Consider the following 27,274-nt stretch of genomic DNA (forward strand, 5'->3'; position numbering starts at 1 on the left):
ATAAAGAAAAATTCCCAAACATCTGTCCGACAGATCAGAAACCGTCTTCTGAACAAGTGTGGATTTGTCAATGACCACTGTCCGCTGAAGACTTCATGAACAGAAATACAGAGGCTACACTGCAAGATGCAAACCACTGATTAGCCACAAAAGGATGGCCAGGTTATAGTTTGCCAAGAAGTACTTAAGAGCAACCACAGTTCTGGAAAAAGTTCTTGTGAACAGATGAGATGAAGTTTAACTTATATCAGAGTGATGGCAAGAGCAAAGTATGGAGGAGAGAAGGAACTGCCCAAGATGCAAAGCATACCACCTCATCTGTGAAACACAGTGATGGGGGTGTTATGGCCTGGCATGTATGGCTGCTGAAAGGACTGGCTCACTTATCTTCATTGATGATACAACTGCTCATGGTATTAGCATAATAAATGAATGAGTGGCCAAGATCACCCGATCTGAACCCAATTGAGCATGCCTTTTATATGCTGAAGAGAAAACTGAAGGGGACTAGCCCCCAAAACAAACATAAGCTATAGATGGCTGCAATACAGGCCTGGCAGAGCATCACCAGAGAAGACACCCAGCAACTGGTGATGTCCATGAATCGCAGACTTCAAGCAGTCGTTACATGCAAAGGATATGCAACAAAATACGAAACATGCCTACTTTCGTTTACATGACATTGCTGTGTCCCAAACATTATGGTGCCCTGGAATGGGGGGGGGGGCTATGTATAAACATTGCTGTAATTTCTACATGGTGAAAACAAAATGTGTAAAAATGGCCTTTATTAAAATCTGACAATGTGCACTTTAACCACATGTGATTTTTTTTTGGATTTTTTTTTCTCTATTACAAATCTCAAATTGTGGAGTACAGAGGCAAATAAATAAATGATGGGTCTTTGTCCCAAACATTATGGAGGGCACTGTAAGTATAGATGTGTATGCTACAAAGTAAGGGGTCTAGTTGGAGTGCTACATTTCAAGAAGAAATTATATTTTTCCATTTTCTGATTATTAAACTGCATGATACAGATTTTCAAATTGGAAATTATGATTGAGTACCTAATGATAAAATCCAATTAAAGTTTCTTCACTCATTCTGTAGTTAATTAATTAATACTGATTCCTGTATGTACTCACATTTTTACAGAACATATAATTTACTCCTGCAGGTTTTACCAGATCCGTGCAATAATGAAGCTGCCTCCCAGAGTTCCTCACAAATTGGAGGCAAGTCTACTGAATCCAGCAGGTAGGAAACAGCTATAAATGCTTTCAAATTGTAAATTATGATTGAAGTGTTCAAAATGGTTTATCCCAAATTACAACAAAGCATGATATGAGCATGACATAGAACGACCTTCGAAGGCCAAAGAAACTCTGAAGTCTTAATAGATAGCTACTCAAAGAGCGTTGCCCAAGACTTTTTATATCTTAATACCTCTTTGACGCAAGGATTCTATCTTCGTGCTACGTGGTCAGAGGCTAACATTTTTAATGATGCCTTGCTATTTTGACACTTAAATAATAAGTACATGGATTTATTTTGAAAGCATATCATATTTTCCATATGTGTCGTTTTACAATACTGCACAGAAAAATGTGACAAAGGGAGTTATATTTCTAATTTCTTCAAAAATGCTGACTAGTACTTTATCGAGTTCATGACTAGCATAGTATCAACAAAAAATATAAGAAAAGATAGCATATTAATGACAATGGCATCAGAAGACACACATTCATTTTGTGTAACGGTTGTCGTGTGGTGTCCACCAGTGACCTGGTTGGCACAGTAAGTGCATGCATTTCTTATTCCTTTCTATGTTGATGAATACCACATGGAAAAATAAAGTTCCAAACACCGTTTCCACTTCATTCGCCTGATCATGTAGTAGAATACTTCATCCATCTGAGTGGACACTGCAACGCGCGTTACACATCATAAACACAAACGTACGTTGTGGTGGATACTAAAAGGTTTGGTGTCCCAGAAAACGAACGTTTCGTTATTAGCTAAAACCAAACATTTTCACCAATGTGATCCCAGTCTATATTGGGAAAGTTGCTGCATTAACTTTCCAAATATAGACTGGGAAAATCATAGCGTGGCTGGTTTAGATGGGGTGCAATTCCTCAAAAGTGTTCTGGAGCGTTTTCTTAAGCGGTATGTAGATGCCGCCACACGTGAGAGTCCAACGCTGGGTCTAGTATTGGGAAATTGGGAAGGGTATGTTAATGAAGTGTGTGTGGAGGAGACTTTTGGAACCAGTGACCACAGTTCGATTAGGTTTAAGATAGTTATGGATAGGGACGGACTGGGTCCACATGTTAAAATGCTCAACTCTGGTAAGGCCAACTTTGAGGGTATGAGGGAAGGTCTCGGACTGGAGCAGGTTATTTGAGGGGAAAGGGACATCGGCCAAGTGGGATGTTTTTAAAAGTGTACGTTCCCGTTAGAGTGAAGGGCAAAGCAGGCAAACATAAGGAAGTTTGGCTGACGAGGAAAATTGAGACATTAGTCAAAAACAGGAAGGATGCATAGGACAGGTATAGGCAGCCGGGATCAAGTGCTTCCCTGGAGGAGTTTCTGGAACTAAGGAGTAAACTAAAAAAGGATATCAGAAGGGGAAAAATGGGTCAGGAGATAGCTGACGGGTAGCATTAAGGACAATCCCAAAAGATTTTATAAATACACAAGTGCAGACCAGTTGGGTCTGCTCCCCCAGCGCACCCGTAGCCCCCACGGGAGGCATGGGGGGCAGAGAGGGAGGGGGGTAGAGTTTGAGGGGGGGGGGGGGCGTCATCACAGGGGAGCTGGATCCCGAACACAATACTCCCTCGCTCTTCGCAGGGCCAAAGTGGGGGGGACGTCAGCAAGAAGACAGACAATTTTTTTCCAACATTGTGATATATGATAAGAGGAAAAAAGGTAACTAGAGAGAGAATGGGACCTCTCAGGAATCACCTCTGTGTGGAACCACAGGAGATGTGCAAGGTACGAAATGAGTATTTCTCCTCTGTATTTATGGAGGAGAAAGACAGTAGGACGGTGGAAATTGGAGCAGTCACTGGAAGTGTTTTGAGAGCACTCAGGGTTACTGTCGTGTTTGAAGGTAGGCAAATCTCCAGAGCCTGATCAGATATATCCGAGGACATTGCGGGAAACTAGAGTGGAAATTGCGGAGCCCTGATTGAAATTTACGAGTCGTCCTCAAATACAGGAGAGGTGCCGGAAGACTGGAGGGAGGCAAATGTTGTGCCTCGTTTCAAGAAGGCCTGCTAGGAAAATGCTGGGAACTATAGGCCGGTGAGCATAACATCTGTAGTTGGTAAGTTACTGGAGAGTATTCTGGGGGATTTGATTGGGCAAGGGCGGATTCGGGATAGTCAACATGGTTTTGTACGTGATAGGTCATGTCTCACAAATCAGATTTTTTTTTTAAACGCGACCAAAAAGGTCGTTGAGGGCAGAGCTGTAGATGCTGTGTACATGGACTTCAGTAAGGCGTTCAACAAGGTTCCGCAAGGTAGGCTGCTCTGGAAGGTTAGATCGCGTGGGATCCAAGGAGAGATAGCCGAATGGATAGCAAATTGGCTCCATGGAAGGAAGCAGAGGGTGATGGTGGAAGATTCCTTCTCAGACTGGACGCCTGTCACTAGTGGTGTGCCTCGGGGTTCGGTGTTGGGCCCATTACCGTTTGTCTTCTCCATCAATGATTTGGATGAGAACATACAGGGCAAGATTAGCAGGTTTGCTGATAGAAAAGTTAGTAGTCTTGCAGATAGTGAAGATGGTTGTGAAAGATTGCAGCAGGATCTGGATCGATTGGCCAGGTGGGCGGGAGGAATGGTTGATGGAATTTAATATAGAAGAGTGTGAGGTGTTGCATTTTGGGATGTCGAACAAGGGCAGGAGCAACACAGTAAATTATATGCCTCTGGGTAGTGTTGTAGAGCAGAGGGATCCAGGAATACAGGTGCATGATTCCTTGAAGGTCGAGTCACAGGTAGATAAGGTGGTCAAAAAGGCTTTTGGCACTTTGGCCTTCATCAATCAGAGTATTGAGTTTAGAAGTTGGGAGGTCATGTTGCAGTTGTATATGACGTTGGTGAGACCGCATTTAGAATATTGTGTTCAGTTTTGGGTGCCATATTATAGGAAAGATATTGTCAATTCAATTCAATTCAATTCAACTTTAATGTCATTGCACAAATACTGAGTATGGGTACAACGAAATGCAGTTTTGCGTCAGTCCGTAGTAGTAGTGCAATATAGAAATTTAAAAAAAAAGAGGATACAGAATAATCAAAAATACAGAATAATTAAACAATGGGGACGGAGGGACCGGAGGAATCTATCGGCGGGACTCCGAGTTCAGCAATGCGACGGTATAATTGTAGAAGCTGTTCCTCATCCTACTGGTACGAGACCTGAGGCTCCTGTACCGCCTCCCTGATGGGAGGAGGGCAAACAGTCCATGGTTGGGGTGGGAGGGGTCTTTAATGATCTTCCCAGCCCGTTTCAGACACCGTTTTCGGTGGAGGGCATCCATGGCAGGGAGTTCAGAAAGGGTTCAGAATGATTTACAAGGATGTTGCTAGGACTAGAGGGTGTGAGATATACGGAGAGGTTGAGTAGGCTGGATCTCTATTCCATGGAGCGCAGGAGGATGAGGGGAGATCTTATAGAGGTATACAAAATCATGAGAGGAATAGATCGGGTAGATGCACAGTCTTTTGCCCAGAGTAGGGTAATCGAGGACTAGAGGACATAGGTTCAAGGTGATGGGGAAAAGATTTAATAATCCAATGGGTAACTTTTTCACACAAAGGGTGGTGGGTGTATGGAACAAGTTGCCGGAGGAGGTAGTTGAGGCTGGGACTATCCCATCGTTTCAGAAACAGTTAGACAGGTACATGGATAGGACGGGTTTGGAGGGATATAGACCCAGCACAGGCAAGTGGGACTAGTGTAGGTGGGACATTGTTGGCGAGTTGGGCCAAAGGGCTTGTTTCCACACTGTATCGCTCTATGAGTCTATGACTATAGCACCAGAGACTGGGGATTGATCCTGACTATAGGTATTGTCTATATGGAGTTTGTACATCCTCCCTGTGACTGCGTGGGTTTTCTCTGGGTGCTCCTGTTTCCTCCCAGATTCCAAAGATGTGCAGGTTTGTAGGTTAATTGGTTTCTGTAAGTAAATTGTCCCTAGTGTGCAAGATAGAACTATTTTGCAAGATGGAACTATAATCCATTTCCTGGACTTTTGCTCTCACCCTCCTCCTCCCAGGCAGAACTGAAAAAGATTCCCTTCACCCGAATAGCCTCCACATTCAGCATATCACCCATCACCTTTTTCACCAGCTGCAACAGAATCCCATGTCCATATCCATGCCATCAGTTCAAATCAATTTTAATTCTTCAGATCTATCCTGTTGGTCTCTGACCTGCCTATTGAACTTGCTCGACCTCTTGCTTTAACCTCAATATTTGCCTCAACTTTCTCATCAGGCAGAAATGTGAGGAAGTCTAACATGGGCAGGACCTACACAGTGAATGGTAGGGCTTTGGGGAGTGTTGTAGAGCAGAGGGATCTAGGAGTGCAGGTGCATAATTCCCTGACGATGGGATTGCAGGTAGATGGGGAGGTCAAAAAGGCTTTTGGCACATTGGCTTTCATCAGTCAGAGTATTAAGTATAGAAGTTGGGAGGTCATGTTGCAGTTGTATAAGACGTTGGTGAGGCTGCATTTGGAGTATTGTGTTCTGTTCCGGGCACCATGTTATTGGAAAGATGTTGTCAAGCTAGAATGGGTACAAAGAAGATTTACGAGGATGTTGCCAGGACTAGAGTGGAGAGGTTGAGTCGGCTGGGACTCTCCTTGGCAGGGCCGGATTTAGATGAAGAGAGGCCCTAAGCTGTTCCACTTGTGAGGTCCCCTCCGTGTTGGTTTTCAGCGCTGCCGGCGAGGCAGCGACCGGACAGCCATGGAGCCAAATCTCCCACAATTCAAAGCGAGGGAGAAAGTGCCCAGCGCCGACCAGTTGCAGTGCGCATGCGCAGGGCGGCTGGTGATGTGCTGGCCGTGGTTGTGCGCATGTGCAGGGGGAGGACGTACAGGCCGCAGCAATGCGCATGTGCAAGGCGGCCTGCCGTGCCGGCGGATGAGGAGCGAGCGGAGCCCGGCGGCCCGGACAAGGATAGCAAGGGGAGATGGAGAGAGAGAGATAGTGAGGGGGGCCGCCCAGAGTTGAGCGGTAGGCATCCTGCCTTGGCCGGAGGCCCCCTAGATTTCGAGGCCCTAGGCTTCATCCTATGAAGCCTGGTGGTGAATCCGGCTCTGCGAGGCCCCCCTAGACCTCGAAGCCCTGAGCTTAAGCTTGTCTAGCTTGTAGATAAATCCGGCCCTGCTCCTCGGAGTGCTTGGAATCCTTGGATTGTTAAGGGTTTGAACACGCTACAGCCAGGAAATATGTTCCCAATGTTGGGGGAGTCCAGAACCAGGGGCCACAGTTTAAGAATAAGGAGTAAGCCATTTAGAACGGAGACGAGGAAACATTTTTTCTCACAGAGAGTGGTGAGTCTGTGGAATTCTCTGCCTCAGAGGGCGGTGGAGGCAGGTTCTCTGGATGCTTTCAAGAGAGAGCTAGATAGGGCACTTAAAAATAGCGGAGTCAGGGGATATGGGGAGATGGCAGGAACGGGGTACTGATTGGAGATGATCAGCCATGATCACATTAAATGGCGGTGTTGGCTCGAACGGCCGAATGGCCTACTTCTGCACCTATTGTCTATTGCAGGAGGATGATCTTATAGAGGTGCATAGAATCATGAGGAGAAAAAATCGGCTAGATGCACAGATGCGCTCGTGCCCTGAGTAGGTGAATCGAGGACCAGTGGACATAGGTTTAAGGTGAAGGGGAAATGATTTAATTGAAATCTGATGTGTAACTTTTTCACTCAAAGGGTGGTGGGTGTATGAAACAAGCTATCCGAGGTAGTCGAGGCAGGGACTATTCCAACGTTTAAGAAACGGTTAGACAGGTACATGGATAGGGCAGGTTTGGAGGTATATGGACCAAATGCAGGCAGGTGGGACTAGTGTAGCTGGGACATGTTAGCTGGTGTGGGCAAGTTGGGCTGAAGGGCCTCTCTCCACGCTGTATCATTCAATGACTACCACTTAGGATCCCATCTTCCTGACATACTGGTTTAAACCCTTCCACGTAGCAGTAGCACATCTCCATGATATTGCCCTCCCCTCCCCCTCTCCTCTTCAGGTGCAGCCAGCCACTCTTGTACAGGTCACCTCTGACCCAGAAGAGTTGTCAATGGTCCAAGAATCTGAACCCTCCTTCCTGCACCTTCTCCTCAGCCATGCATTAATTTGCCTTATTCACCTAGTCCAACTCGTACTAGCCTACTACCATTGTTATCACGTCATAGGAGAGATTACAACCCTTGAGGCTTGCTATTTACCCTATTGCTTAACTATATATTCCTTCTGCACATCATCATGCCCATTTCTTCCAATGTCGTTGGTAACCTCCCCCTTCTGCTTGATTTATGCAAATACTATTTAATAACTTGTTTCCTCTGTGTGCAACGATCGTGGAAACAGAATTAATCAAGGACATCAAAAGGGAATTGAGTGAGAATAGTTTCGTGGACTAATGGGAAATACCAGGGTAATAGGATTGATTGATTAGTTATACCAAGAGTCAGCATGGATGTGATGAGATGAAAAGGCTCCTTCTCTGCTGTTGCAATTCTACAATTTTCTCCACTTCCTGGCTAATAAAGGATATTACTGTCAAAAGCAGCTGCTGTTTATCAGCACTAAAAAGAAAATAGCTTTCAAATTTGAAGCAATCAGATACTCTCATGGGTAGAAAGAAATATATATCTTTCATTAAAGAAACAACTACAGCATTACACATTTCTTGTATGTTATATTAAAATATAGTCAATTTAAAATTCCTTTTGAGAACAAAAGTCTCCTTGTGTGGCGCCACCCGGTGGTTAGGCCACTTTTATCCGCCGGGATCGAGCAGCACGGCTCATGCACATGGGCGGGCTCGATGATCGCAAGCCGTCGGTGCTCATGAGCGAAATGCTCACACTAATGGACGGTGATCAGCCCTGTCCCCTGTTTGAACACGCCTTTCTGGAGCAGATGCCGGACCACATCCGCCTGCTCCTCGCGGGTGAGAATTTTAAAGTCCCCCTGTAGCTAGTGGAACGTGCGAATGAGCTGTTGCAAGCAGCAGGGCGGCGGTTCGCTTGATCGGGTGTAGGCAGTGTGTTGGAAGGCCCAGCGACCAGGCCCTATATCCACCGGGAGTTTGGCTGCGCCGCCGGTCCCAGGTGAGGCCGGTAAAGGGAAGTGGTGTTACTATCATCAATGCTGGGGTTCCGCGGCCCGTCAATGCCGCCCGCCCTGTACGTTTCCAGGAAATGCCGGGGCCAGTCGCCAGTAATCGCTGACGGTCGGCCAGATACACCACCTCTATTCTTGGGACCGTATTCGGGACGACTGTTCCTCGTTGATATGGGGTCGGGAGTTAGTGCTTTGCCCCCATCGGGGGTCGACACTCGTTCCAGGAAGCGGAGGCCCTCGTTAATCGCAGAAAATGGCAGCTCCATACGGACTTATGGGGTTCACACGATCCCGCTCATCTTTGACTCCTGCCATTTTACCTGGCTGTTCACGGTTACTGACGTCTCCCAGTCGTTGCAGGGTGCCGATTTCCTCCGGCTCAATCCCTGTTGGTGGATGTGAGGGGGCAGATATATAGAACTTTGGGAGAACCCTCCCCAGTCCCGTGTGAGCTGTTCTTTGTTTAACTCAATAACACGTGTCTCGCTATACTTGAATATTGTCTTGCTGCTTTGTAAAACTTGCTGGTTGATATACTTTTTATTTTATTTTCCAGCTTCTGAACTTGCCTTTCCTGCCACGGTCCAAGATTGTACAGCCTGCAGTAAAACCTTTCAGATTCTTTATAAAAATGAAGAGATTGTTGTTAATGATGTGTTACTCCTCAAAATTAAAATGTTGCTTGATAGCAAAAAGGTAAACAATCAATTTAATTTCAGATGCTATTTAACATTTAAAATCACAATATTGAAAAGCTAGATTGTTTTAATAAATACTAGCAATAATACGAATTATAAGTTTTTTTTAATGATGTTGTCCAACAATGACATTTTATTATATGAGATTCATATAATGTTTAGTCATGAGCTCTATGCAGTAAGTTAAGGAAAAGCGACATATGGGATATATTATAGAGGATTTGGCCAAAATGGCCATGAAACTATTTGAGAAAAGGAAACAGAATTAATCTTGGGTGAGTATGGAATGTCATTCATGCATCCAACAATAATGGGAACACTCAATGATAAATTAATTCCGAACTTGGATAATTAGTTACTTAATAGTAGAAAATAGGTGCAGGAGGCCATTTGGCCCTTCGAGCCAGCACCGCCATTCAATATGATCATGGCTGATCATCCAAAATCAGTGCCCCGTTCCTGCTTTTCGATGCTTCCCCCATATCCTTTAATTCCATTAGCCCTAAGAGCTAAATCTAACTCTCTCTAGAAAACAGCCAGTGAATTGGCCTCCACTGCCTTCTGTGGCAGATAATTCCGCAGATTCACAGCTCTCTAGGTGAAAAAGGTTTTCCTCATCTTAGTCGTAAATGGCCTACCACTTATTCTTAAAGTGACCCCTGATTCTGGATTCCCCCAACATCGGGAATATGTTTCCTGTATCTAGCCTGTCCAATCCCTTAAGAATTTTATATATTTTTATTAGATCCCTCCTCATTCTTCTAAAATCCAGTGAATACAATCCCTGTAGAGCCATTCTTTCATCATATGTCAGTCCTGCCATCCCAGGAATTAACCTGGTGAACCTAAGCTGCACTCTCTATATAGCAATAATGTCCTTCCTCAAATTAGGAGACCAAAACTGCACACAATACTCCAGGTGTTCTCACTAGGGCCCTGTACAACTACAGTCGGACCTCCTTGCTCTTGATTCAAATCCTCTCGCAATGAAGGCCAACATGCCATTAGCTTTTTTGCACTGCCTGCTTTACCTGCATGCTTACTTTCAGTGACTGTCACTGTTAGACGTGTTTATTGACGCTTATTGACCCGGCTTCCAAACCACCCCCCACTCGCAAGGTGAACCAGCAAGCCCTTCGATACCCACCGCATGGTCCAGTTGACATGGCTGTTGTTGCAACTCACATGCAGCACGAGTTAGAACAGAATAGCCAGGATTCATTCAATTCTATCCTGATTAAATTTGTAGGTAATTTAATGAAGAAAAAGCAACATAGTGGTGCAGCCAGTAGAGCTACTGCCTCACAGCTCCATCAACCCAGATTTAAGTGTGTGGAGTTTGTGCATTCTCTCTGTAACTGCATAGGTTTCCTCCTGCGAGTTCAAGTTTCTTCCATATCCCAAAGAGTTGCGGGTTGCAGATTAATTAGCCAGTGAAAATTGCCCCTTGTGTGTAGGTGAGTGGTAGACTCTGGGGAGAGGGCGGGGTAGTTGGTGGGAATATGGGGAAAATAAAATCAGATCCGTATTGGATTAGTGTAAATGACTGCTTGTGTTTTGGCATAGACTTAGTGGACCAGACAGCCTGTTTCCATGCTCTGATTGTAAGGCAACGAGGATAGTGCAGGAGATATGTGTAGATGGAGAGATGAGGCAAAACTTCTTGCACTTAAGATTTTTAATAAATGAAATGCAATATCTAAAAGAATAATCGAACTTTCAGAAGTTAAGTAGATATTTAGTTCAGGATGGAGACAAAGACGGCAGATTTCAGAATTTTGGAGACGAGGGAGAAAGTTGTCATGGGTATGGGCCTCAATTGGACATTTTTCTATGTTAGCACATGTATGACAGACCAAATGTGTACAGTATGACAATGTAATTGAGAAACACGCTTTTAGGAAGGAGCGATTGAGAGCATTGGTGCAATGTAGGACTGGAGTTTATCAAACAATAAAACTTGATCCATTATCTTTGGTTGATGTTATCAATGGAAATCATGTTGGTAAGAAAGACACTGGATATGAAATGCAGTGAGTGGTGACACAAGGATTAATACTATAACTTCTTACATGGGGAAAATAAGCAACTGTTAAGTGGAAATACTTCTGGTTCTTTTAATGATGGAAATTCCACGTCTGCTCATCTTCTTCGTGCAAACTACCGTGCCCTCCATAATGTTTGGGACAAAGACCCATAATTTATTTATATGCCTCTGTACTCCACAATTTGAGATTTGTAATAGAAAAAAAATCACATGTGGTTAAAGTGCACATTGTCAGATTTTAATAAAGACCATTTTTATACATTTTGGTTTCACCATGTAGAAATTACAGCAGTGTTTATACATAGTGTTCCCCCCCCCCCCCCCCCCCCCATTTTCAGGGCACCATAATGTTTGGCACATATCACTGTCATGTAAATGAAAGTAGTCATGTTTAGTATTTTGTTGCATATCCTTTGCATGCAATGACTACTTGAAGTCTGCGATTCATGGACATCACTAGTTGCTGTGTGTCTTCTCTGGTGATGCACTGCCAGGCCTGTATTGCAGCCATCTTTAGCTAGACCCTTCAATTTTCTCATCAGCATGTAAAAGGCATGCTCAATTGTGTACAGACCGGGTGAGTGACGGCCACTGAAGAATATACCATTTTTAACTTTGAAAAACCCCTTTGTTGCTTTAGCAGTATGTTTGGGATCATTGTCTTGCTGTAGAATGAACCGCCGGCCAATTAGGCTGTGGGCCGAGCATCGAAAATGTGTCCAGAATTTAATTTTTGTGACCCATGTCTGGGAATTACTTGAAATTTGGCACAGATTTAGATAAAATATAATATAATTGAGAAGGAAATCTCAACTCGTCAGTGCCAAAAGTTGCATATTAATTAATTAAGCTAATTAGAAAATGAGATTGGCTGGAGCAAGATGGCGCCTGCCTGCAGCGACTTTTGCGGAGCTCCGGAAAATAAAAGGCTCAACTACAACTTCCAACAACTTACCTGGATCAGAAAAACGGCAGAAATCGGTGACGTTTCGGACAAGCTGCTTGAGCACCTCAAGGCTCTCGCAATTTCGCGATCTCCCGCAGCTGCGGGAACCCCGGACTTTAAACTTTCCCACGCTGGCTGTGGAACTCCAGACCCGACTGAGGATCCCAGGTACGGTACCTGGAGACCCCAGGATGACCCCCAGAGCCGACGGGCTGGATCTCCCAGGAACAACGGAGCTGGAGTTGCCGGCTTTGAAGGAACCCCCGTTCGTTACGGAGCTGGAGCTGCCGTCTGAGGGAAGGTCCAGCAAGTACAGTACCTGGAAACAAAGGGGAAGCCTCCATTGTGTCCGGAAACGTGGCCGACGGGCAGGACTCCAGGTCAGAATGAAGCGCAGGGGACTTCGGCCCCCTCTCCCTACTATCCTACTGGCTAATGTACAGTCCCTTGAAAATAAAGTGGAGGACTTAAGGGCAAAACTGCTTTATCAAAGGGAGCTGAGGGAATGCTCTGTGTTCTGTTTCACAGAGACATGGCTCACCCACAGCTCCCCAGACTCAGCGGTCCAGCCTGAAGGGTTCTCCATCCATCGTATGGACCGTACCCTGGCATCTGGGAAAGGGAGAGGAGGGGGCGTCTGCCTCATGGTCAACTCTGCGTGGTGTTCCGACGTGGCAGTCCTGTCCAACTCCTGCTCTCCACACCTCGAACATCTGGCGGTCCCTTCTACCTCCCAAGGGAATTCACCTCCATTATCCTGACCGCGGTCTACATCCCCCCCCAGGCAGACGTCCGTCTGGCACTGGAGGAGCTGCACGCCGTGGTCAACAAACACCAGACGTCTTACCCCGAGGCATTTCCCAATCAGAAACCTTGGATGAACTTTGAGATCCGCATTCTTCTAAAGTCCAGACACAGGGCATTTATGTCCGATGATACAGTGGCCTACATGAAGTCCAGATACGACCTTGGTAAGGCCATCAAAAAGGCCAAAAGGGACTTCTGCTCCAAACTGGAGGATGAGACAGATGTTCGGCAACTGTGGCGGGGCCTGAATGCAATCACCTCCTACAAGGCGAAACCAGGAGGCAGCTCGAATGTCGGTGAAACATCACACCCTGACGAGCTCAATGCGTTTTATGCACGCTTTGACAGGGAGAATACTGATGTGCCTTCCCGATTCCCCCATTCGCTGTGATGGCATTTCAGTCTGTCACAGAGGCCGACGTCAGGAAATCCTTCAGAGGGGTGAACCCCCGAAAAGCACCTGGTCCTGATGGTATACCCGGTCGTGTTCTAAAAACCTGTGCGGACCAACTGGCGGGAGTTTTTACGGACATTTTCAACCTCTCACTTCTGAGGTCTGAGGTCCCCACCTGCTTTAAAAGGGCATCAATTATACCGGTGCCCAAGAAGAGTAAGGTGGCGTGCCTCAATGACTATCGACCAGTGGCAATAACGCCGGTGGTGATGAAGTGCTTTGAGAGGCTGATCATGGAGCAAATCAACTCCTACCTCGACAAAAACCTGGACCCACTGCAGTTCGCTTACCGCCACAACAGATCAACGGTGGATGCGATCTCGCTGGCCCTCCACTCCGCACTGGATCACTTGGACAACAAAAACTCATATGTCAGGCTGTTATTCATCGATTACAGCTCGGCATTCAACACAATCATCCCCTCCAAACTGGTTACCAAACTCGCAGAACTGGGTCTCTGCGCATCCCTCTGCAACTGGATCCTCGACTTCCTCATCCACAGACCACAGTCTGTTTGTATTGGTGGAAATGTGTCAGCCTCGATAACAATCAGCACGGGAGCACCTCAAGGCTGCGTGCTCAGCCCCCTGCTGTACTCACTCTATACCCATGACTGCGTAGCCAACCACAGTGCAAACTCCATCATCAAGTTTGCTGACGACACCACTATTGTGGGGTGTATCACTGATGGGGATGAGTCAGAATATAGAAGGGAGATCGAGCAACTGTCCATATGGTGCCAGCCCAATAACCTGGCCCTCAACACCAGCAAAACCAAGGAACTGATTGTGGACTTTGGAAGGAGTAGGAGGGGGACCCACAGACCCATTTATATCAACGGGTCGATTGTTGAAAGGGTCAAGAACTTCAAATTCCTGGGCGTGCACATCTCTGAAGATCTTTCCTGGTCCGAGAACACTAACGCAATTATCAAAAAAGCTCATCAAGATTCAAGATTCAAGATAGATTTAATTGTCACATGTGCCAGATGGCACAGTGAAATGAAATTCCCATACAGCCATACAATAAAAATAAAGAACACAACACACTATAGAATTTGACATAAAACATCCCCACACAGCAGAATCAAAGTTTCCCACTGTGTGGGAAGGCACCAAAGTCAGTCTCTTCCTCCACTGTTCCCCGTGGTCAGGGCCTCCCCAAGCCCTCCGCAGTTGCAGCTACGGGCGGCCCGATGTCCAGGACCGCTCGCCGGAGTGATACAAGTCCGACGTCGGGGCTGCGGGACGTCCTCAGCGATGTGGACCCGGAGTCGGCGGCTTCCAAAGTCCGCAGGCCGCGCCGGGTGGAGACTGCTGCTGTAGACCCTCTGCAAGGCGCCCCAGGACTCCACGATGTTGTTCAGCGCCGCCCACGTTGGAAGCTCTCCGCACCAGAGCTCCACGATGTTGGAGCAGCGGCCCAACACTCCGGAGCTCCAAACGGCGACCCAGGTAGGCATCGCCCGCTCCGCGGTGACTCCAGCGCTGCGCCGCCGCTGTAGCAGCCCTGGTCCGGTTCCCGGTCCCCGGCAGGAAAGGCCGCTCCGATCCAGCTGGTAGGCCGCGAGGTGGGGGGCGAGGACGCAACTCGGAGAAATAGTCGCGTCCCCGCCAGGAAGAGACTGGGAAACGGTTTCCCCCTTACCCTGCCCCCTCCCCCACATAGAAAAGTTAAAAGTTCCCCCACAAAACAGACTTTGGACTAACTGAAAATTTAAAAAAAGATAGAAATGACAGACAGGCTGTAGGCAGAGGCTGCTGCCAGTGCAGCGCCCCTACAACCCCTCAGCGCCCCTACGTCCCTCAGCGCCTCTACTTCCTGAGAAGATTACGGAGAGTCGGTTTGTCAAGGAAGACTCTCTCTAACTTCTACAGGTGCACAGTAGAGAGCATGCTGACTGGTTGCATCGTGGCTTGGTTCGGCAATTTGAGCGCCCTGGAGAGGAAAAGACTAGAAAAAGTAGTAAACACTGCCCAGTCCATCATTGGCTCTGACCTTCCTTCCATCGAGGGGATTTATCGCAGTTGCTGCCTCAAAAAGGCTGGCAGTATCATCAAAGACCCACACCATCCTGGCCACACACTCATCTCCCTGCTACCTTCAGGTAGAAGGTACAGGAGCCTGAAGACTGCAACAACCAGGTTCAGGAATAGCTACTTCCCCACAGCCATCAGGCTATTAAACCTGGCTCGGACAAAACTCTGATTATTAATAACCACTTTCTGCTATTTGCACTTTATCAGTTTATTTATTCATGTGTGTATATATTTATATCATGGTATATGGACACATTTATCTGTTTTGTAGTAAATGCCTACTATTTTCTGTGTGCTGAAGCAAAGCAAGAATTTAATTGTCCTATACAGGGACACATGACAATAAACTCACTTGAACTTGAGATTTTTAAAAAGCGCCATCTAGTGTTCAATGCTCATATTACTCCATGGGATCCTCATTCTATGCTGCTGTCTATTTAAACCACATATTAGTGTGTGTATATGTATATATGTCAGTGTGTGTGTATATATACACACACACATATATATATTTATTCCTTTATTCCTTTGAAACCTTGCTATTGTTTTGATGTAATTAAGAGGCAGCCATGATCCCAAAGTGCTCGCTGCCTAGCTACCACGAAACGAAGCGCATAATTGATCAATTGGCGTCCGATGCAATGTCAAACGTGCATTGATTGGACAATTACTACTCGGAGAATTGGATGTTTTTCTCATATTTTAAAAATATGTGCAGGTTTTGTTCTTGACGAGTTTCAGGAATGATTTCTATAATATTTTTACACAATGTTAAAAATCAAGGTAATTACGTGATTGGGGTCACGAACTGAAATGAAAAAGCACCTCGGCCCACAGCCTAAATGATTATTTGAGGCGTTTGTTTGAACCAGCAGATAGGATGTTACTATAAACGTATTCATTTATTATGCTACTACCATCAGCAGTTGTATCATCAATGAAGATAAGTGAGCCAGTACTTTCAGCAACCATACATGCCCAGGCCATAACACCCCCGCCACCGTGTTTCACAGATGAGGTGGTATGCATTTGATTTTGGGCAGTTCCTTCTCTCCTCCATACTTTGCTCTTGCCATCACTCTGATAGGTCAATCTTCATCTCATCTGTCTACAAGACTATTTTCTAGAACTGTGGTTGCTCTTTTAAGTACTTCTTGGCAAACTGTAACCTAGCCATCCTATTTTTGAGGCTAACCAGTGGTTTGCATCTTGCAGTGTAGGCTCTGTATTTCTGTTCATGAAGTCTTCTGCGGACAGTGGTCATTAACAAATCCACACCTGACTCCTGAAGAGTGAATCTGATCTGTCGGACAGGTGTTTGGGGATTTTTCTTTATTGTAGAGAGAATTCTTCTGTCATCAGCTGTGGAGGTCTTCCTTGCTCTGCCAGTCCCTTTGCGATTAGTAAGCTCACCAGTGCTCTCTTTCTCCTTAATGATGTTCCTAACAGTTGATTTGGGTAAGCCTAAGGTTTGGCTGATGTCTCTAACAGTTTTATTCTTGTTTCTCCATCTCATAATGGCTTCTTTGACTTTCATTGGCACAACTTTGGTCCTCATGTTGATAAACAGCAATAAAAGTTTCCAAAGGTGATGGAAAGACTGGAGGAAAGACTAGGTGCTGAGAGCTCCCTTATACCTGCATTAAGGAGGCAATTAAACACACCTGAACAATTACAAACACCTGTGAAACCATGTGTCCCAAACATCATGGTGCCCTGAAATTGGGAGACTGTATAAACACAGCTGTAAGTTCTACATGGTGAAACCAAAATGTATACAAAATACCCTTTAATAAAACCTGACAATGTGCACTTTAACCACATGTGATTTTTTTTTTTTCTATTACAAATCTCAAATTGTGGAATAGAGGCAAATAAATCAATGATGGGTTGTTGTCCCAAACATTATGGAGGGCACTGTATTTCGCTTTTTCTAATTTGTTAAAACTTTGAATACAGTTAATACTAATTTATAATAGATTTCTGTTTCCACGGACAGATCTTCCGACGCTAATCCCTGGCTTGCACCACTTCTTTGGTCGGTGATAGCCCTGGCTTCCAACGCAAAGTGCACCAGCGAGCCCTTCTAAACCCTCTGCATGGTCTAGTTGACATGGCTGTTGTTGCAGCTCACACTGTTACCCCTAGGGATAACGCATTCCTCAGGTCGCCAGCGCCATTATCAGGACGTGCTCGGTCACCCTGGAGATCCCTCCCCTCTCTTGTCGCTTTATCCGCTCCCTGCTCCACCACCACCTCCTCCCATCGCTCTGTCCACTAGGCCTCTTCACTGCCGACTCTTTATCCACCGGACCACCTTGGAAGATGTCGGCGACTGCAGCGGAGGAGAGTGCAGGGTGGTGGACAAAGCAACAGTAACAGGAAGAAGCGGCAGCTGGGTGAGAAGGGAGGGCGTCTCACGGTTGTCGTTTGCAGCGGCCTGAAGAAAGCTTACGACCAGGATCTACAACTGAGTCGCAATAACAACCGCGTCAACCAGGCCGTACGGTAGCTAGTGAAGTAGGGCTTGCTGGTGCAAACCAATGGCTTCGGCACCTATATTTAATGTGAAGCAACACAAAAGTGTTGGAGTAACTCAGCAGATGGAATTAGTCTGCTGAGAGAAGGGTCCCGACATCACCTATTCATGTTCTCCAGAGATGCTGCCTGATCCTCTGAGTTACTCCAGCACTTGGTGTCCTTTTGTGTATTAACCATCATCTACAGTTCTTATGTCAACTACATACAATAATGATACCTTACTCCGTTATAGCAGACGATCGGCAATAATAGACACCATTCCGCCCTAACGGTCTGTTATAATGAGGGTTTACTGTACTCCCACTTAACTGGGACAGCAAGGTATTGGTCTAGGAGACTATGTTAAATACTGCAGACAACTGTCCCCAGCACCTCTCACATCCATGATCCTAACAACCTTTCCAAGTGAGACATGGGTTCACTTGCATCTCTTCCAACCTTGTCTATTGCATTTGGGGCTCAAGACCAAGAGAGTATCTAATGGATCAGTGATTGAGATTTTTTTTAAATAGAATGTTCAGTGGCTAAGCATTGTTTAACTGTCCAATGAATTAGAAGCCAGAGGGATGATTGCTGTTGAGCTAAAGGATATGATGAGGGTTAGGACAGAGATTAGCAAAGGAGGGGCGGATGGCTGAAACCATATTGAGAAATTTCGGTGGCATTGAGGTGAGAGCAAGGAATGAGGATTTTGAGGGAGGTGTGAAAGAAGTAGAATAAAGAGGAAAAGCCACTGAAAAGGTATTGATTTGGGGAGATGATGACGTGTGGCACACAAGTAGAAAGTTGCCACCCATGGGCTAAATTTCTGTCAAAGCTGGGATCTCAACAATTCGGTGTATTAAAATAGTCAAAGGCATCAAATCTGATATTTTGAATTATATTTCAACGCTCTGAGCAGGCATGATTGAAACAGTTGGGTGATAAAACATTCATCATATTATGCCACGTTTCATGTTTACTTCTGCCAGTAATTAGTTTAATGTATTGAGGTGATTACATGTTTTGGAATAGATTTAATAATGGAAAGACACAATTTACATGAATATTAAATGCTGAAGTGCAAAACATGATTGATCATAACTTAAAATGCTTAAATGATGAAGTCAAAATAATAGTAATTTATTCAATCTTATATCTAGATTGAAGAATCGCTGAATGAAATGGATTTCCAATTGTCTTTAGATCTCAATTTTACCGACAAAGATTTTACGTGAGTACTCGTGAAAACTGACTTTTTAATTTTAATTAAACTAGTAAACCTTCTTTGAACTGCACCAAATGTAATAACATCCTTAAATAGGGAGACCATTAATGTACACAGGACATCAGATGAGGTCTCAACAACTCCCTCTTCATGCTCTTTAGTGGAATCACTTCTTTCCTTCCCATAGTGTGGTGATCAGATCTGCATACACTACTTCAACTATAGCCGAGCCAAAACATTCTAATGTTGTACCTTTACCTCATTTTATAATGTAGTACCATTAGCTTTTATATTCTGTGACCTGGCCCCAGGACAGCAATCCAGTATACCACCTTCACTATCTTAACAACGTCCTGGCACCTTCAAGGAACTATGTATTAGCACTCAACACACCCACCCTCCCCTCCGTGCCCTACTTTTCATTCTGTAAGACAAAAGGGCCTGTCCCACTTAGGCGACCTAATCTGTGAGTTCTCGCGAGTTTGCCCTCGACTCATACTCGCAGCTTGGTCGACACAAGGACGTAGGAGGTCTTCGTAACTCTCCTTCATGCTCGAGAGTGGTCTCCACGTACTCGAAGCCTCAGCTAGGTCGCGGTGTTTTTTTCAATATGTTAATAAATGCCCGTGAGTAAAAAAAGGTCGCCATGGAAAAAATCCATGCTTTTTTCAGTCGTACTAGGTCGGCATGTTAGTCGTTGGTAATCGAGGGTAGTCGAAGGTAGTCGTAGATAGTCTTCATCATAGTTGAAGGGAGGTTGAAGGAGATCGAAGGAGGTCGTCTTCACTCTCCACTATTCGGTGTCCAATTTTCCCGAAGCTAGTCGAAGCTGATCTTCAACATAGTCGAAGGAGGTCTTCAACATGTCATATTTTCAAACTTCTAAACTCGCCAATTAGGTCGCCCAAGTGGGACAGCCCCTATACCCCTATTTAACCTCCCAAAATAAAACCATGTCACATTCATCAGTAAGACATTCTAAATTCTATCTGCTGTTACAACTAACTTATCAGCAGATCAGTATAAAAATTTCCTTTTCACCATCAATAACCATCAATTTTCAGATCATTTGTAATCTCACTAATTATATCACCTACATTCATACCAAAACATGAATATACGACAAACGATAAAGGTTCTCAGCATTGATCCTTTGGTACACCACATGCCACAGGCTTCCAAGCACAAAAGCAACACTCCACTATCACCCTCTATTTCCTATAACCAAGCTAACTGCATTCAATTTGCCAAACTTGGCTTAAATCCCATGGGCTTTAACCCTTTAAACAAATCTTCCATGAAGGACCTTGTCAAAGTCCATATTGAAGCCCATGTTGATTATATCGACCCACATCAATGCTGCCCCCATGAATGTATTTTGTTACATCTTCAAAGACACTGATTATTCTGAATCAATCTCCTCCTTTCTAAGTGTAGAATAATCATATCCTTTACTTTTTCCAATAATTTTTTTCCCCCACTGATATGTCAATGCTCTTTTTGAATAAATGAGACCACATTTACTGTCCTTCAGTCCGTTAAAATGGTCACAACATTTCCTTCACTCTGACTCTCAACACTTGTGATCCTCAGAGTTGTGTGTTCAGTCCCCTCCTCTACACCTTGTACATCCATGACTGTACAGCCAACTCGATCTTTAAGTTTGCTGATGATACCATCATTGTTGCCTGGATAATGATGAGATGGAGTTCAGAAAGATACTGGGAACCTTGTGATATGGTGTCAGAACAGCAACCTAGCTCTTAAAGTCAGCAGGACAAAATATTTGGTTGTTGGCTGAAGGAACCAGAGGCTGAACACAACCCTGTCCTCATGGAGCTGCCGTAGAGATGGTTGACTTTCAGGTTCCTCAGCATCCATATCACCAACAACATAAACTGGTCCCTTCCCACTGACATGGTGACCAAGAAAGCACATAAGTGTATTATTTTCCTAGCATTCTGAGAAGATTTGCCACATCTATGTTGATTCCCTCCATCTTCTACAGATGCATAGAAGGTATTCTGACAGGATACATCTCAGCCTGGTATGGCAAGTGCTCTTCCCTTGCCCGCCTGAACCTGGAGAGTGGTGAACACAGCCAACCCATCACAGGCTCATCACTTCCTTCCTTTTCAGATCATCTTCACGGTGCATTACAAGGCTGGACGCGTTGTCAAGGATGCCTGCCACCCTGACCAATCCCTTTCCTCTCTTATACCTGTGAGAAGATGCAGAAACCTGAAAGCCTGACGTCCAGACATAAAAACACTTCTTCCCCACTGTTAGCAAACTCCTGAACCGCCTCTTTCACACACCCTTCCCAGAGATGTTGCCACATACTCTTAGCTGTACCTCATTTGGTTATTTCATTTTTGTACTTTTTTGAGGAGATTAGAGGTGATATCATTGAAACTTGCGACATTCTTACAGGGCTCAATAGAGCTAAGATGTGGTCAAATTTCATCACTCAGTAGGTGGTGAGATGCCATGGTGGCATGTCTATCTCAAGAAGACAATGTTCTTCTCTGCTCCTGATGTCTTTGGAGGTAGAATCATTAAACTCGTTCATAGCAGAAATCAATAGAATACTGGATATTTAGCAAATAGTGCAACTTGAGGATAATTCTGGTAAGTTGAGCTGAGGTAAAACTTCCTGAAGAGTGGCATTTTGTAGATTTAAAGGGTCAATTGGCCTACTCTTGCTCTTGTTTCTTATATTCTGCCAGGTTTGAAAATAACCTGATAGAAGATCTAGTGTTAAGGCATTAAAAAAAAAACAAGAACTGAGAAAGAATCAGCCTAGCCAAATTTTTATTTTATTTATTTGCTTTTGATTAATTCATAAATTAGCATAATTCTCTGGGAATAACCAGTGGAATGGAGCATCACATTTACATGATTATTAATTTTGTATTTTTTACCCAATGGGTTTTTGTTTACTGCTGGGATTTTATTTTCATTTATGCCAATTATCTTTATTATTTACGCTGTGTAAGTGCATCAACAAAAGGATAAGATAGTCACCCTAATATTGAATATGTTGCCAATCATGCTTTGTCAATTTGAAAATGATACTGTATTTATCTAAACCATTAGATGTGCATGAGTTTACATCAGACATCATTCTTTTCCTGGTAATATACACAAGTGTATATAGTTTAAGATTTCCCTTCACTGAGAAGTTCTTTACATCATTTTCAGAAACTCAGCTATGTTGTATAGCTGTTTAATAGACATGACACCTTACCCTCTCATCAGGGTTTTCTTGGCTGTAATATATAACTGTTAGCTACCTTTATCAGTGTAGTATGTGAACTTGCAGTTTGTTTCCCTACATTCTTTGCCCTACCTGATCCTCCGTAGATACTACAGATATATCTGAATTTCAGGTGGCTTTTTATATATCCTATTTATCAAGGCATTGAATATAAGAGTCAGGAAGTCATGTTACGGCTTCATAAAACTTTGATTATCCAACCTTAGGAGCATTGGGTGCAGTTCTCATTGCCCTATTCCAGTAAGCATGTGGAGGCTTTGGAGAGGGTGCAAAGGTGAACCATCAAAAATACTGCCTCGATTAGAGGGTATTACAGGTGTCTCTAAAGGACCATGGATTGTTAGAAACTTAAATAAAGAATTAACAATGAGCAAAGAAGTAAACTATTAGAAGTAACCATGCGCCACACGCAATGTTCTCGTGATTTTGTCCAGATTAAAGTAGGTGTTGGACCATCGGTTGCTGAAAAATCGGTTGTGGACCTGTGGCTATAAAGAGAAGTTGAACAAATTTGTATAGTTTTCTCTGGAGTATTGGAAGCTGAGGGGTGACCTGATAGAAATTTATAAAATTATGAGAGACATGTACAGGCCAGACAATTAGATTTTTTTCTCCAATGTGAAAATGTCAGACTAAAGGGCATAACTTTGTGAGAGGGGGAAAGCTTAAAGGAGATGCACAGAGCAGGTTTTTTTACACGGAAAGTGGTTGGTGCCTTGGTCCTGTGCAGTAATGTTCAATATTCTATACACTTATCTGAATCAGATTAGTGAATAAATAGAACATTTGTCATCGCATGTTTTCCTTACCAGTCAGTTTTTCAAATTAAGTTTCTTTAATTAACAATCTGTCAAATTCTAGCAAAGGATGCTGCCTTACCTCTCTAAAATTAAATTATGTTAGGTGTGTGACCAAGAAGGTATTTTCTGTGATCCTATACAGTTGAATTTCGTATAGATAAGAAAATAAACTAAATGTTAGTCCTTAAAGCAAGAAAAAATGAGTTTCTGAATACATTTAATTCCTCATAAACTCATGTCAGATGTATTTTTATGTAGGAAGCATTCCTTCAACTTTTGGATTGTGTTTGTAGAGAATATGTATCTCAATTGTCATCCAGATCTTTTGGAAAAACCTAATTTAAAATTTTTGTTTTGCAGATTTGATGACCTAAATTCCCTACAACTAATTAGTAGTCGAACATTGAAGCTCCACTTCAATTTACATCGAGGACTTCATCACCATGTCAATGTTATGTTTGATTATTTCCACCTCTCTGTTGTATCGATTACTATACATGCCTCCTTGGTTGCACTTCACCAGCCTCTAATAAGGTGAGACTTCATTCATAAATTGTTAATGATAGAGAAATATACACCAAAATGAAATTGTATGAACTCTTTCTCATAGTGCTTAAGACGTTCTTGACGGCTCTGTCTGCTTTTTGATACTCAGAAACACTGGACATTCAAGTATTTGTTATACAAGTCAAAATGTCTAACAAAGTAGAATACTATGTAAGACTTCATTAAATGTGTGTGTTTTTTTCTTTTGTAAAGATAAACAAAGGGATGAATTTGTAATTTTTTTTGAAGTTATTTTTAGGGTTGTGTGTGGCTCTGACAAGACTGGCATTTAATACCCATCCATTATTGCCCTTGAGAAAGTGAAAGTGTGCAACCTTGAACTGCTGCAATCCTTGTGAAGGTCCATGATGTGTTAGAGTTACATAATTTGGCCTAAACAACAATAAGAGGCAATGTATTTCCAAACCATTTAAACATTGCGGTGACACAATTTAGCAGATTTACCAATCTGCATGTCACCTGAGTTAATCCTGACTTCTGGTGCTGTCTCAGAAATTTGCACATTCACCGTGTCATCTTGTGTGTTTCTCCAACGTACTCCTTTACTTCCCACATCCAAATGACATGCAGATTGGTAAATTAATGAGCTTTTGTAAATTGCCCCTAGTGTGTACATGAGTGGGAGAATCCAGGAGAAGACGATGGATATGCCAAAAAGAATTTTAAAAGATTAATGTAGGATTAGTATAAATGGATGCTTGTTAGTTATTGCATGCTTGATGCGTAATAGGGCAAATGCATTAGAACAGGCACTTCAACCCAACTCGTCTATGGTGTTCAAGTTGCCCCGTCTAAGCATTTGCCTACATTTACATAGAACATTGCAGCACAGGAACGGGCCCTTCAGTGCACAATATTTTTGCTTAACATGATGCCTAGATAAACTGTTCTCATCTGCCTGTACATAATCTATACCCCTTTATTCCCTGTATTTCCCTATGCCTATCGAAAAGGCCCTATCGTATTTACCTCCACCACCACCCCTGACAATGCATTTCAGGTCCCCATTACTCTCTGTAAAAAATACATGACGGTAAAATGTTTACATATTCCGGAGAGATTTTTCCCATGGAGTCCGAAATCGCCTTATCTGAAAATGTCATGCTTTATTTCTCGAGTTATTAATGAAAATGGTCAAAAATCGGACAAAACCTTTGCTGATGATGTCACAATGGGTCTGCGTCATCTTGCTCGTGCTCAGAGTGCTGCTCCCCACTCCCCGCTGCTTCCTGCTCCCCGGCCGCCCACCTCGCTCCCCTCCCCCTCTCCCTCCCCTCCCCCTCTCCCTCCCCTCCCCTTCTCCCTCCCCTCCCCCTCTCCCTCCCCTCCCCCTCTCCCTCCCCTCCTCCTCTCCCCCCCTCCTCCTCTCTTCTCCCCCCCCCCCATGCTCCTTCTTTACCACCCTTGTGAAGGCAAAACAGTGTCAACAGCATTCCATCTAAACAACAAGGAAGCTAAGCGAGAGCTAGCTATCTTCGTTAACAACAGGCGCTTGGACTTCCAACAAACACCCAGTTACCTCGGCGTAAAGCTGGACAGGTCGCTTACATTTCGTCAACAACTGGCTGGTCTCCGCGACAAGGTCATGGCACGTAGTGGCCTCATCCGGCGCCTGGCAGGAACAAGTTGGGGGAGCCAGTCCAACTCTTCGCACCTCTTGTGTATACCCCAGCTGAGTACTACGCACCCGTATGGAGTAGCAGTAGACATACTAGCCTGGTAGACACTAGCCTGAACAGCACCTTGCGAACCATCAACCTACTCCAGTCGAGCAGTTCCCTATACTTGCAGGCATTCCGCCTGCAGGATCCGAAGGCAAGCAGCAACTCTGGCACTATCTCGTCGTGCATGGACCCAGATCACCTCCTCCATCAGGCTATCAGCAGAGAGCAGAGGCCACCCCGACTGAAGTCCCATCACCCCTTTGCTGCACATGGAAAACAATTCATAGCATCCATCCAGCCAACTGAGACAAAAGCACACTGGATAGCCACCAAGTGGTCACAGGAGTGGAAAGCAACCTCATCTCCATTACACAGCTACATCTCTTCACCAGATAAAAGCTGTCCAGGGTCTGACCTCCCCGGAGGAGCATGGGTGAAGCTCAACAGACTTCGTACTAGAGTTGGGCGTTTCAATGCCAGCATGTGGAGATGGGGGCTCCGCCAGAGCCCGGCCTGTGAATGCGGAGCAGAACACCAGACAGCCAACTATGTCATCTCTGGGTGCCCGCTCTACCACCCACCAAATGGAGCTCAGGGCTGGCAGACATTGACGCAGAGACAACAACCTGGCTGCTCAACACCCGGCTTGAGATCTAACTATTCCTTTGGTTTATGATTAATTCGCAAGAAGAAGAAGACCACCCTTGTGCTATCACCTTCAGTAAGCTGTGAAGTTTGATTACAATATCCCTCTGCACAACCATGCTGCTAAGGGTCTTGCCATTAACTATACTTTCCCCTGACATTTAACCACCCAAAGTGCAACACCTCATTTCCTCGCGTTAAACTCCATCTGCCATTTCCCCAACTGTGTCTGCAACTGATCTATATCTCGCTGCATCTTTTGACAGCAGCTCGATCCATTTACCAATCACCCCCTTGTAAAAAAAGTTGCCTCAAGTTTCTATTATTCTTTCCCCTCTCACCTTAATTCTATGCCCCCTGATTGGCCTACACTTGGCCTAAGATGAATGCAAGATTGTGCATTCATCTTATCTTATCTGGGGATAGGGAAAGAAGGGAAACCGGGGGAGTGTTGTTATTCTTTACTTGATCTGTCATGAATGGCTCTAGTGCTTTACTCTCGAAGCTGTTCGAAATGGAAAATAAATATTTCTTTCAGTTGTTAATATAGATGTTCAATGGTTCAATGGTCCTTTATTGTCACGTGTACCGAGGTACAATGAAATTTGATTTGCCATACAGTCATACATAAAAAAAGCAACATAGAAACATAGAAAATAGGTGCAGGAGTAGGTCATTCGGCCCTTCGAGCCTGCACCGCCATTCAATATGATCACGGCTGATCATCCAACTCAGTATCCTGTACCTGCCTTCTCTCCATACCCCCTGATCCCTTTAGCCACAAGGGCCACATCTAACTCCCTCTTAAATATAGCCAATGAACTGGCCTCAACTACCTTCTGTGGTAGAGTGTCCCAGAGATTCACCACTCTCTGTGTGAAAAATGTTTTTCTCATTTTAGTCTTAAAGGATTTCCCCTTTATCCTTAAACTGTGACCCCTTATCCTGGACTTCCCCAACATCGGGAACAATCTTCCTGCATCTAGCCTGTCCAACCCTTTAAGAATTTTGTATGTTTCTATAAGATCCCCCCTCAATCTTCTAAATTCTAGCGAGTTCAAGCCAAGTCTATCCAGTCTTTCTTCATATGAAAGTCCTGACAACCCAGGAATCAGTCTGGTGAACTTTCTCTGTACTCCCTCAATGGCAAGAACTGTACGCAATACTCCAGGTGTGGTCTCACCAAGACC

General features: G+C 44.4%; 1 protein-coding gene across 8 annotated transcripts in view; it reads left to right on the forward strand.

Annotated features, from left to right (window-relative positions):
• fam135a (family with sequence similarity 135 member A) overlaps positions 1–27,274 on the forward strand; it is a 127,051-nt gene that overhangs the window by 42,265 nt on the left and 57,512 nt on the right. For all 8 annotated transcript variants that reach the window (XM_033021902.1, XM_033021901.1, XM_033021898.1 and 5 more), the window contains 4 exons: positions 1,178–1,257; positions 8,946–9,085; positions 19,064–19,134; positions 23,569–23,742. In XM_033021902.1, coding sequence (XP_032877793.1) covers positions 1,178–1,257; positions 8,946–9,085; positions 19,064–19,134; positions 23,569–23,742 — 465 coding nt within the window. The remainder of the gene's footprint in view (positions 1–1,177; positions 1,258–8,945; positions 9,086–19,063; positions 19,135–23,568; positions 23,743–27,274) is intronic.

This window comes from Amblyraja radiata, chromosome 5 (assembly GCF_010909765.2).
Source record: "Amblyraja radiata isolate CabotCenter1 chromosome 5, sAmbRad1.1.pri, whole genome shotgun sequence".
NCBI lineage: Eukaryota > Metazoa > Chordata > Chondrichthyes > Rajiformes > Rajidae > Amblyraja > Amblyraja radiata.